At 38.3% G+C, this 15696-nt stretch overlaps 1 protein-coding gene across 8 annotated transcripts in view; it reads right to left on the bottom strand.

Annotated features, from left to right (window-relative positions):
• The window catches only part of SMAP1 (small ArfGAP 1), an 87448-nt gene that overhangs the window by 11467 nt on the left and 60285 nt on the right, over positions 1-15696 (bottom strand). For 7 of the 8 annotated variants that reach the window (XM_014547348.1, XM_014547356.1, XM_014547354.1 and 4 more), the window contains one exon: positions 6308-6398. The exons of the other annotated variant lie outside the window; for it this stretch is intronic. In XM_014547348.1, the coding sequence (XP_014402834.1) occupies positions 6308-6398 (91 nt within the window). The remainder of the gene's footprint in view (positions 1-6307; positions 6399-15696) is intronic. 8 annotated transcript variants of the gene reach the window in all.

Raw genomic sequence — 15696 nt, forward strand, 5'->3', positions numbered from 1 at the left:
ACACTTAGTATAGTGCTTGTTTTGCACAAAATCTTAAAAAACACAAATACACACAATAAACATGCATTTGTTCAACGTTTATAACTATGCTATGAGAGAGGCACTATCAATTATCCTCATTTAAAGATGGCAAAAATAAAAGGGTACACTTGTCTAGTGTCGCAGAACTAGAGCAAAGCCTGAGGTGGTAATCCTCCTCAATTTTTACTTTAAAAGCAACACGTTCTTGTAAAAGATGCAAACCCTACAAAAATGAGTAAGAGTTCCCTACTATGGATAATGGTGATGACTGCATAATAATGTGAATTTATTTAATACCACTAGTAAAACTGGTTAAAATCTTAAATTTTATGTATATTTCAGCACAAAAAAGTCCCTTACCATACCTTTTCTATGCTTATAAACAATGTACGTACAACAATACAATACAAAAAGTTTTCTTTAAATAAAATTATGTATGTGTAGATGGGGTGGATTGCATTCTAGGATATTGCATGGACCTACAATAAGTGATTATTCAATTCTCCACTGTTGGGCATTTAGGTAGTTTACAGGCTTTCGCCATACAAAAACAGAACAGTAAACACCCACAGTTCTTAATATAAGCTGACTTCCTACACTGCAAGGTAACATAACTTCTGTTCCTATCATTGCAAAGTAAACAGCTTCATTTTCACATCCCATTAAAACATCTTTAAAGAACTGACCTCCTGAAATCTCAGAAAGGCATTCTGCACAAACAACAAAATTGGGCTCTCTTTGTAACCACCTACCACAATTAGAGGAGCATCCATTAAAGTTAACTCACAATGTCAGTCCAAGGGACTCTGGAATCCTTCAGAATGAGAGGAGCATCTGCTTAGGGACAACAATCGTGTGGCCAGGCTGACACTGTGTTCAAGTGATGGGGAGAATTTTCTCTTAGTTCTGAAACACTCTCTTACGGGCCTGACCAGGTTTCCCTCTCTACTGCCACGTGATAGGCACAGGTGATTCTCCTCTGCTCCCACACCTACCGCATACTTGCCCTGTGTTCTCTTTAACCCATTCTTCTACCCATATGATCCCCTCATACGATGGATTTCACCCCATCAATTTTCCTTGTTACTACAAAAGCTAAGCAGTCACAGAATTTTTGAAAAACCTTTAACCTAATTGAAAACTCAGCCTTGCAAAAATCAGTAAATACAAGTTTCCAGTGGGTTTTCCCAATGGATTTCAATGTCTGTTAATTTGACTCACTACAGTTGGCTTGCAAAATACATTCTTTAAAAAAGATAGTTTCAATTCACTCTGTTGTTTTTGATTTTCAGTATTTAAAAAGGACACTTAAAGACTTTATCATTATCATCATCATAACCATCATGTTTCCTATACACTTTTATAGAATATTTACATGTTATCATTTTTGTCTCCATGAAATATGAGAAGGGCATCTCTTTCCATTATCTCCAGTTATAGAAACCAGGGCACAAAGAGATTAAAACACTTGCTCAATGTCACAACCCTAGAGTTCAGTAGCAAAAAACCTGCACTGTAAAGTCTTCTGACCTCCAGACTAGTGAGTGCTCTTTTCCTTAAACCACATTTCATCAAAACTCAGGTACTTACAACTGACCCTAGTTAAAAATAAATCACTTAAAATTCTGAAAATAAAAACCAACCTTTAAATAGTTCATAATTATTTCTACTAAGTTAGAGAAACAGGGACAGAAATAGTGCAGAAACCATTCAGCACCACACTCACAGTTCCTCGGCGTCTCCCCCACTCCACTCTCCTCTTACCAAGCCCAGTGTCTTCTCAGTTTACAGTGAGGGATGCAGGTGGATATGGTCATCACTGAGCCGACTGGGCTGAGAGAACCAAGTGTGGTGTATAATCAGTCAATCAACAATATTCACAAATCACTGGGAGTTCAATGCATTCTTCTGATCCAGGGTCCACTAATTTGCTGACTAATGATTAAAAGCTCAGAGGCCACAAAAGCAACAGAATACCAAGATGTTGAAAACAGTTTCTCAGATACATATATAATTTAAAAATTTAGAAATAATAAAGCTTATACAAAGAACTTGTTATTCAAAAATAGCTTAAGAAAAACATTTAAGTCCGCATGGATTACATTTGATGTGCACAAAATACACACGTGCACACACCCAAACAAATGGAAACCTCCTCCAGGGTGGGGGGAAGCTCAGACTAATCCACACAGTGCCTGCTAAGAGAGAAGTGGTTGTCTGTGCATAACATCAGAATTCCCCACAGACATGCACCTCATGTAGTGTTCCTGGCTCAGCTACAGACTGGTGGCAGGAGCAGCCAGCAGCAAGAGGAGGCAGCAACCCCTTTTAATCAGTATGCAGAAATAGTGGTTGGTGGACAATAAAAATAATGGGAGATCCAGAGTACAAGAAAAGCCTAAGGCAAATGGAAGAAATTTAGCTGGGACAACATCATAAAAAATGATAATGAAGCACAAAGGACCCCTTAAAAAGGCAATGAGCAAACAGAAGAAATTAGGACAATGCAGTAAAATGAAGAAGGAATTTCGATCTTCAAGGCAAGGACATCAAGCCTAGTTAGTTGCTGTGGGTAACCATTTTCTATGTTACCTTAAGATTTCATACTAGTGTTTTATCTGAACACTGAGTTAGTAGATCATTTTAAAACTGCACACATAACACAAGTTTACAAGAAAAGGTTATGATTTGAGTTAAAGGAAAAAAGTTGTTAAAGCAATGCTGCATCTCATGAACATACGGCATTCCCAGCATGCATTTACTGGCCTATTTCACACCGTGACACTGATAGATGCTTAAAAAGAAGGTAACATTTCAAATATGACAAAGTCATGAAGGCCAATCTCTACCACTGAGAAATCCTCAAAATGGTGAATGAGACCATTGATTCTATTAACTGTGGCTATGCCAGAACTCATCTGATATCAATAATCCAAATGAATGAAGGTAAACAAAGTATTTACAACATTATTTAGTGGCTTCTTCTTGGCACATTCCAAATTCCTTTGAACAATAATTTATAAACTGACGGGAAATAAAATAACACTTTGCATTTCTATAACACACTTTTAACACTAGTACTTTGCCAGGTACTCTGATCAGACACAAAGCATCTCAGGTTAGCCATCACATTACCTTAAGAAGATTTACACAATAAGCCTAAGATTTCAACAGAAGTCTGGTCTTGCACCTGGAAAACTCAGCTGCTATAACCAGACTGAGAAGCTTCTCCTGGTGCCCCAAGCACAAACAGGTGCCTCTTCCTCACCCAGGGCTAAAATAGACAGTTGCCCTACCTCTCTATGGAAGGCCTTGGGGGCAGGGGGTTGGCTTTATACCAATTGCAGCCACAGTAGTTGGCTGACCTCCCTTCTGAGGCAACAAATGACTCTGGAGCCCACAAGATGCAGCACCACTTCCATTGTAGGCCACATCACCCACATCTGGTCACTCAGGCCTACTACTAAAGGCCGAGGCTGCATGCAAAGTGGCAGCCTTGCCAAGTGCCTTTAGAATGTCACTAGGGGCCCACCTTGAAAGGAACTGTGGGCTGTGAGGCTGCGGTGGGCACAGGGGTGGGTCTCGGCCCATCCTCCACGTCCCCGCTCCCACTGCCGCCACTCCCACACGCTGACGGTGCCAGCCCCACTTGCACCCGCTGACAGTGCTGAGCATTTGGGGCACTACAACTGCTACGTTCCTGACTGGGATCCTTACCCGTGGCTTCCTCTCTCCTCTCCTTCAGTGACAGATGGGATTATCTCTCTAAATCAGAATTGTGTCCTTCACAGTCCCTCTGTCCACAGCAGCCCAGGCAACTGCATGGGTTAGTCTCCTCTACCAGCCACCCCGGGGGCCAGAGCACATCTTACTCTCCTCTCCTACAGATGGGTTCCAAGTGTGCTATCACAGCACCTGACTGGAACTCCGAAGCTGTCTGCTCCCGAAACCATTTAAAGCTTCTTTTCTACTCCTGAAACCACTCAAAGCTTTTTTCCTTAATAAAATTATTACTTGGAGTTCCTTTATATTAAAACATAACTTGGTGCTTTACACAGGTGAGGCACCAAAAGCTGTGTTTATCTGGGAAGGTGCTTAACTTTCCAACCACTACTCATTTGTTCCTCCATAACATATTAGATTTTACTTGGAACAAGTGGGCACAAAAAACTTCACTTACTCCTCCCTCTGACTTAGCAGCAGCAAGAAAATTACTCTCTGACTTGAAGAAAATATAATTTAAATTGGGAGTTTTAGCATTATTCCAGATTTCAAGCTGAATTCTCGAAACCAATTCTCTTAAAAGATCCCACTTCTTCCCTCAGCAATAACTCCATCTTCTAGTTTCCAGACTGCAACCTCATCCCCCACTTGCACACACAGCTGCATTTTTCTGGTATTTACTAGAGTTCCATGAACTCTGCTGGGGCTCAATAAATATTAATTGAATTCATCCTTTATTGAATGTCAGAGGCATTAGCTGGTCATAATCTATTTGCACAAATAAAAAAAAATGTCAAAGAGCAACATGAGATTTTATGTATTGCTAATCTAGTTTAAGGCAGATAAGAATATGATAAGGAAATGGATGTGATGTTTTTCATTACCGCTTTTGACTGAACATGGACATTCAGCTTTGAGTGCACCCCTGCTACAGTGAAAACTGCCAAGTCTAATTCTTCATCGGTGACTACTGAGGCGTCATCCTAAGAATGAATTTAAATGGAGACAGCAATGATGAAAGAAGGCTGCTTCCATGAGATGCAGTGGTGCTCTCCTTAATGGAAAAACTCTGTCTTCTTAAAGCTTTATAAATTTTCATGTTACTCAAAGAACCCTTTTTATTTTCTACTCCTAAAACCATTTAAAGCTTTTTCCTTAAGAAAAATATTACTTGGAGTTCCTTTATATTAAAACATAACTTGCTTTATAAGTGAAATAAACTTCCATGTGTTACGTTGAAAATTCAATTCACAAATGTCCATTTGAAGCATATAAAAATTTTTAAGCTATAGACTGTTTTCAAGTGCTTAAATAAATATAGGTGCCTGAGAGTTAAGTGGAACTATTTGCTTTTATTTTCAATTAATCTTTCTTAATGCTAAATAGGTAATTTTAAGGCTAACTGACTAAAATGACTGAAGTGGTCTTAAAAGACGACCTGAACCTCTGTTCTGTTCACGGCTCCTTTTCCAAGCCCCTCTGTGTAACCTGGCCGGCTTTGAAGCAGGGAAGCTTGTGTGAATTATGAGGACTAGAACTCAACATAATTATATTTAGAGCCCTGGACTTAAACTCTATTTCCAAAATTACAGTTCTTGAATATTTTAATATACTGCTTATTTTTACCACCATAGGAGATTTTTAACCCTAGGTTGTATATTTGCATGTTATATCAGCTTCCTAAGAAATGAATAAAATGTTCAATTGTAATTCCTGAAACTGAAAACAATTTACCCAGTAAGAACTAAGATCAATTTTCAGAAAAGCAGTGTATGAAGTTCAACTCTACCCTTCAACTGTCATTATCTTTTAATTGTTAATCTTTCTCCAAACTAAAAAACATGTTTTTAATTAACTACTGCTTAAAGGCTCAAATATTACTAAAAATCACCATTTATCAAGCTATTTTAGAAGAGAAGAAAATTTTAAAAAGAGCTGACAATATTGGTAGATAAGCACAGTACAAGCAATCCTCGAATGAAAGTCTGTTTACTTACCAGGCAGACAACATATATCTATCAGCCATGAGAATAAATACAACATTAAATTAAAATGAGCCTTATTATCATCAGGTATATAAAATGAACCTAGCTAGTAGATATAGGTATAAAGTGTGATGCTTCAGTTAACCAAGATTAAATTTACTTTACACCAGCACATTTTATAACAAGGCTATCCCAGAATTATTTTGCTAGGGGACCTCTCCTCGGCCCCCATCCCCAACACAGACTCAATTAGAGAGGGGGCGGGGGAAATGAATCTATTCTTTATTTTAAATGTTGAAATGTCACCATCTACCAAGCCTTTGAAGGTTACTTTGATATCTTTTCTTTCCCCAAGGAACTCATTACTTGGATTTCCAAGAAGACAGTGCTGACAGAGACGAGCAACCTTATTAAAGACTTGCTTTTTTGTGGGAACTCAGCAAAGTAATCATAACATTTTTAAATTCAGTTAACAGTTATCTTTTAGCACACTGATAATAAAGCTATTATATTCATTTGAAGTAAAGGTTTCCAATGTTTTGTAACTATAATGGTGACTTGAACTTTTCATTACTTACCGAGTCCTAAAAGATCAACAGTCGGCTCTGCAGCTTTTTTAGGGCTGGTGCTTTTTTTAGGTTCTAATTGCTGATCTTCTTTCTTCTGTAGCTTTAAAGTAAATAATCAGATGTATTAATTTTTCTTAAACCAATCAAGCCTTTAAAACTCAATTATACAGATTTTGTATAAAGTTAGTGTAATAAAGCATATGAAGCATAGTGTAATGAAGCTTAGAACATTTATTATTGTATTAACAAAACAAACAAGTAAACATGATTATTGAGCTCACAGTGACAGACCTTACATATTAGTACCTCAAAATAGTGACTATATATATAAAAGCCAAGCGACCAGAATGACAGAACAACCGGAATAACTGGTTGCTATGAGGCGCACTGCGGCGGCCAACCAGCCCAATGGGGGCCCCAATTGCCCCCCCCAACCTCCCACGACTCCTCTCCCAGCCAGTTCAGCCCCCCGCCCCAAGCCGGCCTGGCCCTGATCAGCCCCCATCGAGGCAGGCCAACTGGACCCCACCCATGCACGAATTTGTGCACCAGGCCTCTAGTATAAATATAATCTTAATGTAATTGTTCTTAACCATTTAACTCCTTCATGTGAAATGACACTTTTAAAAAATAACTTCTTTTGACATTTATTTGCTAGCTACTGTTAATGTGCACCTGTTAGCAGAAGTGGGGCAGGCCTGGAAGTCTTTATGAGTACAGTTTACTCCCCTCACCTACACTGCTGAGCATTAGACCACTGCATCAAGGAAAGCCTAATGAAATGTTATTTGATAATGTTTTTCCCCTGAGTCTACACTATCAGTTACAATTTACATATACTATTCTTCTAATTCTCAGTAGCTCAAGTCACACTTACATATTCCAAACCATCTTTCTCTTTCATACAAAAAAATGCTATGTAGGACTGGATAAAAAAAAAAACCCTGTATTTACTAGATAGATTCTTAACTCAAAAGTCTACCTCTCTATAACAAAGAAAATAAAACATTCACTCACTCATTCCTTTCTCAAACTATTCCTATAAGATCATTTCTTCTATAACTACCTAAAGAATTCATAACTTAGTTGAGTTCACTTTTTGTTAGCTATACAGATATATAATTTTTAAGAACACATATCTATCCATACTTTTTAATAACTACTGTCTCTGTCAGAATTATTTAAGCAATTAGCCTACCATCACAGATATCAATTCTTTAATAACCTTCTGAAATAAGAAATTATCAGCCTTAACTATATATAATTTTCAGAAGTTTAACATAATATGCTTCACACTCTATACTTTTCAATCTCCAGTATAGATAAGTTTACCTTGCTTAGCTAAATAATTTTAAAGAAAGCATCATTTATAGTAACAAAGTAATTCTTTTCAACTGAACAGTTAAGTTGCTAGAACAGCCTCTTCAGGCAACTTGTAGCATCAATCCACTTATCCCTATTCTCCATGATACAGCCATACAGAAAACATGGCGTAATAAGTAGAGCATGACTCTCCCAGCAGACCACTAATTCACACCCAGCCCTCAATCACTTTCTTTTGTGCTATTATATTCATGGCAGTTGAGGAACTTATTTCAGATTTTTATGTTTATCCAATTTGTTGGTATTTTGTGTATAACATGTTCAGAGGAACTGATTCTGTCATTCAATGTCTTAACTAATCTTTATTGCTTGGTCATTTAAAAATTTGAACAAAATGACATTCATGTGCCCAGTTTATAAAAATGCTGAAAGGAACAAAGTCCAGGATTGAGCCCTGAAGAATGCAGCAAACTCCTTTGATATTGGATATCAATCCAATTAACTGTATTCTCTGGGTAAAGCTGTCTATCCAGCTCACAATCCACCTAACAATCGAATCATCAAGCACACCTGTCTACATCTTAACCAGAGGATAGCTAAGAATCTTGACCATTAAGCTTAATCTGACAGGAATTGTTCTTTGGGAACCCATGTAGGCAACCAGTAAGCAATGTTAACACTTTGAAAAAGAAGTCATTAAAAAAAAATCCCATTTGAATTTTGCATAGAATTCATGTCAAGTTCAATGACACAGTATTCAAAATCCACTTACATTTTCCGTCATAAAATTTGGAAATTTGTCTATCTCTAAACTTCGGGTTCTCATCTTATTTTGTACAGTTTCTCAAAGAATGTTGGACACCAAATCACAGATCCAGGAAGCTCAGAGAATAGCAATCAGGATAAATGCTAAAAATAAACTACACCTAGTCATATAATTTTCAAACAACAGAAAAATAAAGAAAATATCCTGAAAGAAGCGAAAGGAGGAAAACAGTTATCTACAGAGGAGTAAATATCAGAATTAGATTTAACTTCTTAGAAACCATGCAAGAAGAACCATACAAGCATTTCAAATATTTAAAGTATTGAAAGGAAAAAACCTCACAAACCTAGCATTCTGTATCCTGCGAAATCATCTTTCAAAAGTAAAGAAAAAATAAAAACTTAGAGAAAAACTGAGGGAATCTGTTGCCAGAAGACTTGCCTCGCAAGAAATGTTGAAAGTTTTTCAGAGTGAAGGAAAATGATATATATAGGTTAGAAACTCAGAACTACATAAAGAAAGTAAGAAATTAGAGAAAGAATAAGTGAAGGTAAAATGAAATATATATTACAACAGTGCTTTCCAAACTAAAATATAAAAAAACACTATAAACATTTGAGATTTTAATATTACTATTATAATTTTAACTCTTCCTTCTCTCTTTCTTTACTATGCTTAGAACCTGGTGGTTTTATGTGTCATGATATCATCAGGTATAATGACCAAAACAAAGCCTTACCAAACACATGTACATAGTATTATATTATGTCAACCTGTTTAATCAGACACCTTACATTATTTCAAAGTTTCCATTATAGCCAGGTAAGAGACTCTCTAGAAGTCATTAGCAATTTATTACTAGGTCACAAGAAACATAATAATTTCATAATTTCACTGCTTGCTTTAAGATGATACACGAAGTCTACAGTGAAAACAAATTCACAGAAACAACTCAATTCTCAAACACATAGGATGTTTTCTTGCATCCCCCCCCCACTGGCCTGGTCACCTCTTACTGCCCCCCCTGCTGGCCTGGTCACCTCCAACTGTCCCTTGGATGGCCTGGTTGCCCCTCACGGCCCCCCCACCGGCCTGGTCACTCCACGCAGCCTGCTGTTCAGTCTTTGGTCATCCCTCACTAACCTCCCTGCTGGCCTGGTCGCCCCACGCAGCCTGCTGTTCAGTTGTTTGGTTCTCCCTCTCTAATCCCCCTGCTGGCCTGGTCGTAGGCAGCCATCTTGTGAGGGCATGAGGGTTAATTTGCATATTACCTCTTTATTATACAGGATTAGCAAGATAATATTATATGATACTTAATATGTCTAAATTCATGTATTATAGTAATGTGGTAATAAATCCATCCAAAGATATAATTTAATGTTACCACACCCACACTACAATAACAACTTCCACTTATAGAGTTCACATGCACTAAACCCATGTTTTTACTTTTTACTTTTATTAGTTAACTAGAGGCCTGTTGCATAAAAAGATGTGTGCAATAGGCCTTCCCTTACCCTGGCTGCCGGCACCGGTTTTCCTCCGGCACCCGGGACCCAGGCCTTCGCTCCGGCCAGAGCCGCCTTCACAGCCCTCGCTGCTCCAGCTGGAGCCGCCATCAAAGACCTCGCTACTCCGGCCGGAGCCGCCTTCACAGCCCTCACTGCTCCAACCAGAGCCGCCTTCTCAGCCCTCGATGCTGCGGCCAGAGCCGCCTTCACAGCCCTTGCTGCTGCGGCCGGAGCTGCCTTCAGTCTTCGCTCCTCCGCTTCGCGCCTACGTACGCAAATTAACTGCCATCTTTATTGGCGGTTAATTTGCACATCTCGCTGATTAGCCCATGGGAGGCGTAGCGAAGGTACGGTCAATTACCATGTTTGTCTATTGTTAGATAGGCTGATAATCTAAGAATCACACTGGCATACAAGGATTTGGAGACTATGCTCTTTGAATTAGTGCTATATTGTTACCACGGTTACTAACTACTATCACTACTGCCTCTACTATAAATACTACTACTATTAGCTTCCCTGCCCCCATCCATTAGCTTCCAACCCAACCTGGTCTCCTTTTCTTCTAAAGAATAGAAATTCTCTCTCTTTGGTACTTAGTTGTTGCTACTTCAGAATAATGCCATGCTATTTTCCAACACTTTACTTCCAGCTTTAAATCTTCTTTTTAAGCTAGAGAAAGATAGGTAACTTCAAGTTCAGTACTTCTGGTTCTGCCAGAGAAATATGGGGCCATCAGCTTAGTGATGCTAGATAGGGAGGATAGTGAGGAAAAACTTTGAAGACAACTGAACACATTATGTAAGTTATCAGACATTTTACCAACAACCAGATTATTGTGTATGAAAAATTACTGTTCAAACGTTGCAAAGTATTTCCTGTAGGGTTTGGGTAAGAATGAAAAGTCAAGTGATAAAGAAGGCTGCATTCATCATTGGATATGCACACTCACTGCTTGTTCTGAGTACACTGTTACCAACTAAAGACAACTATTAAAAACAAATTATCCCTGGCAGAGATTCAGGTCAGGAGCTGTGGGGATTTGAGTCCTGACATCACTTACAAACTGAATAATTCACACTCAGCTCCCACTTCTTCCTCTGAATAATGAGGAGGTTAGACTAGATTGCTTACATCCTTATCAGCTCTGAAACATTAAAAGAATACAAATAAAATCTTGACATGGCCCTAAGTATCTCCCCTCTATAGAAATAATTGTGTGGGTATGGCTACTGTTGGGCCCCATCTAGGGTTAGCATATACATTTCCAAACAAAATATACATACATCTGGAAATATACCTTTCTCCTGTCCTTTCTTCAAGAAATAGTTGAGGGATTACCATGCACCAGGAACAGTGAATGACTAAGGTTAAGGGATTTACACAATGAAGCCTTACACCCCTACTTGTAAGTCCTGACTAGTTTTTATGGAATAAAGGGTGGAAGCAGGCTTATGGAGAGACCATAGGTAGAAGACAAAAGGTTTCCTCCTCTCTTCTCTCTCTTTCTCCCAGACTAGCTTTTAATAGAAGCACTTTTTTCTGATGTCATCTTTAAACCCCCAATGTTGAATAGGATTCATTACATAAAAGATGTTCAAAAAATGTGTATTGAAATCAGAACATCTGGGCAAAAAAAGAGAAAATTGATGGTCCTGAAGAAAGCTAGTGCAGATGGGACCAAAACACCTTTGACCCTGGAGGCTTTTGGAAATGAACTGTATCAGGCAGGCTGGCTCCTAACTTGTCAGAGAGCAAGGAGACAGTATCAAGAAGATCAGTTTCCCAAGAGCAAATCACAATTGAATCCATTTGATCAGACTGTAAACTCTAAAGGTTAGGGATTTCTGTCAGACTTGTTCATTGTCGTATCCCAAGTGCCTAGTAGAGTTTCTGTCACATATCAGTCACTGGGACACATTTGTTAAATAATTTAGGAGTACCTTTAGGATTATGCAGATGATGTGACCTATCCAAATATGCTTATAAACTATGACCTTAAATTACCACTTTAAACTTTAATCATAAACACTGAGGTCTTTCTGGCCCAGAGTCCATATTCTTTTTACTACACCATGTTGCCATTATTTAGCATAGATGGTATGCTAAATCATTCTTATGGTATTCGAAAACTTGTCCCAAAGATATAAATAGCTTGCTACTTCCCAATGGGTATTAGTTCTTTAAATTAACGCATAGCAGACTTTCATAAGAAAATAATGAACACCCCATCAATGGCCTCCTTTTTAGAAAGATTAGCTCCAGCAATTACAAGATGTGTGACCCTAGGTAAAATGTCACTCTTTGAATCTTCTGTTTCTCCTTTGTATGATGACTATCTTAAAACTATCTGTTTACTGTGAGAATTAGCACACATAAAATGCTTAGTACGATTCATGGCACTTAGTAGGTATTTATTTAATCCCTTGACTTTTCTCCCTCCTTTCTTTCTCCACTTTGGCTGTAATAGTAGTACCAAGAGGTCACAGAGTATACTGGTTAAGTGCATACACTTTGAAGGCAGAATGTTCAGATTCAAATCTTGGCTTGGCTCCTCAATAGCTGTGTGATCATGAATAAATTACCAAACCTGTGTCTCTCAGGTTCTCATCAATAAATGAGGATAACAGTATCAACCTCATGGATATACAAAACATATTTAGGGTATCCCTAAAAATGTATACACACTTTACCAGCTGAAAGCTCAACTGATGTTTGTTTCTTTTCAGATGTAACCCACTGGAATTAATAATGGTATTCAAAGTGTGTTTTTGGAGACACCCTATAAAGGGTTTAGAAGAGCTGGTATATATTAAGCATCAAGTAAGCACTTACTCTTTTTATTACTTTTGATGACCCTTCAAATCTAATTGTTGACCCTTTCCAACTTGGCTGCAACAATCTTATTTTTTGTTTGTTAGTCCTCACTGGAGGATATTTTTCCATTGATTTTTAGAGAGAGTGGAAGTGAGTAAGGGAGGAAGGGAGAGAGAGAGGGAAAAGGGGAGGAGGGAGGGAGGGACAGAGAAAGAGAGGTGAGAGAGCACATCTTGGTTGCCTCCCATATAACCCCACACACATACACAGGGGATAGAACCTGCAACCCAGGAGGTATGTGCCCTTGACCCTTGACCAGGAATCCAACCCTCAACCCTTCAGTGTGGGTTGAAGCTCTACTCACTGTACAACACTGGCCCGGGCTTGGCTGCAACATTCTTACGCACAGACTTTAACTTAATAAAACTACCTTTCATCGGAGCATTTATTGAGGACATAGTTTTCTTACTTTCTATTAAAGGAAATTTCTAATCTACTGTGAGGGACTGTAAAGCCTACATGCTTACTGAACAAAAGTCTTCCTTTTTTTCATTAAATAGGAAATGAAAGCTTTGCACATGAAGTAATTGGATTTCTTTTCTTTTTATTGCCTCACTGGCAATAAAGCTTTAAATGATTGCAAAAAACATTTAGAAATTCCATGACGGAAAAAAATGTTACAATTTACTACAAGCATGTAATAGAACTTAAAATATGGTTTTCTGCCACAACTTACACATTCTTTATTACCACAATTTACTTTAATAATAGATAAGTATTAAAAAGCTATTATAACTTCAACTGGTTCCTTTTTCTTTTAGGGTTGAGGGCATTTTAGTATACAGTTATTTAACTAACAAGTAAGGTTACTATCATCTTGTTATTGCTTTCTGTAAAACAATAATTCTTACTTTAGCTACTCAATTCTTTCTTTTTTAAACTAGGTAAAACAGTGAGAAAAAAGCAAACTGTCTTGGCTGAAAGAACTTGCATGTTGTAGTCACAACTGTTTCAAGCTATTTAAATTATTTACTCACTTAAAGATAACCTCAATTGCCAGGATATTTTGTATACTAAATTAGCACCAATTAATAAAAATCTTAGTTTATATACCCACCAGATTCTTTTTTTAATGACAATACCAGGTTTTTTGAAAATGCAAAACGACTGTTAACTATCATACAATCTGAAGAGAATATAAATTGGTAAAATGACTATGAAAAACTCTTAGGCAAACAAACTAAAGCTGGACATATATATTTCCTAAGCCGCAGCATTTATACCTTTAGGTATACACCCAATAAGCTATGTGAATATGCTTCTTAAAAGGCATGTACAAGGATGTTCATAGTAGCTTTATTCATCAAAGTCCTAAACCAAAAACTACTTGTGTCAACCAACTGTAGAATGGAAAAATCAAATATGCCACAGGTAAACAGGTACTTAATAAGAAAAGAACACACAAAAAACATGATTGAATCTCACAGACACAATGATTAGCAGAAGAAACCAGACAGGAGGGGGGGGAGAGCAGAAATGAGAGACATCTGTGATATTGTCAACAATAAAATAAATTATTTTCAAACATAAAAAAACAGACACGGAAATAGTAGGTGCTGTATGACTTCATTTACATAAAATTAAAAGCAGATAAAATGTATCTATATTGACAGAAATTTAAATAGTGATTAACTTTGGGAGAGGGCTGAATAGGAAGAACAAGAAAATGAGAGGTGCTAACAATGCTTTGAATATTAATCTGTGCATATATTTGTAAAAATTCACTGGGATATAAACTCAAGATCTATACATTATACTTCAATAAAAAGGTTAAGAAATTTAAAAAACTAATTTAACTTCTAAAATAAAATCTCTATGAAGTTACAAAATGTCACTTTCAGATAGATATAAACTCACTATATAATTACAAATTTTTTAAATTCCCTTAATTATTCTTTAAAAAATAGGACATCTTGAGCCCTGGCTGGGTATAGCTCAGTTGGTTAGAACATCATATCGATATGCCAAGGTTGTGGGTTCCATCCCCAGTCAGGGCACATACGAGAATCCACCAATGAATGCATAAATAATAGAACAACACTTCTTTCCCTTTCTCTCTCTCCCTCCCCTCCTCAAATCAACAAATAAAAATTTTTCAAGAATAAAAAATAGAACATCTTGAAAACAGGACATCCCAACACCAATTTCAAGTGTGACCTAGAGTGACATTTTGTAACATTGGTTTTACTGAGAAAAAGGATAGAGAAGTCAAACTTTACACTCTATTAGGACTAAACCCAGCAGCTATTTATTGATTACTCCCTTGAATTACAGTTAGTGGTTGTATTGATTAGCTCACTTATATGTGGTAGGTTAGCCTACTTAAAGAAGAGAGTCTTGGATTTAAGCATTCTTCTACTGTGGTGAAAAGCTAGCTTCTAAATATCTACATATATAAAACCCTAATATGCAAATAGACTGAATGGCGAAAAAACTGAACAACCCGTTGCTATGACACGCACTGACCATCAGGGGGCGCACGCAGAATATGGCGGGCGTCAGCAGCAGGTGGCAGAGCACGTAACATGGTGGGCATCACTGTGGCAGGACAGTGGAGCAGGTGAGCGGGGGCGCCAGGCCAAGGCGAGGCGCCAGTTGCTATCATCGGGGCGAGTCTCTGGTGGTTACTGAAAATATTTTGCTCCCACACGCTGCGGTCCCACCCAGCACTCACACCTGCTGCTGGCATCAGCACCACTCGCACCTGCTGCCAGGCTCGATCGCTTGGCGCTATCAGGAGGTGCAAGTGGCAGCTGCAAGTCCCAATCGCCCAAGGGCTTCTCCATCTACCCCTGGCTCCTGAGGGGCCGTCAGGGCATCAGCCGCCACTCACACCCACTAATGGCGCTGGCCCCGCTCACATCTGCTGCTGGCGCCAGCCCCAATCGCTCCACGCTGTCAGCAGGTGCAAGCGGGGCCGG

The sequence above is a fragment of the Myotis brandtii genome, unplaced genomic scaffold (genome assembly GCF_000412655.1).
Source record: "Myotis brandtii unplaced genomic scaffold, ASM41265v1 scaffold471, whole genome shotgun sequence".
In the NCBI taxonomy this organism is placed as follows: Eukaryota; Metazoa; Chordata; class Mammalia; order Chiroptera; family Vespertilionidae; genus Myotis; species Myotis brandtii.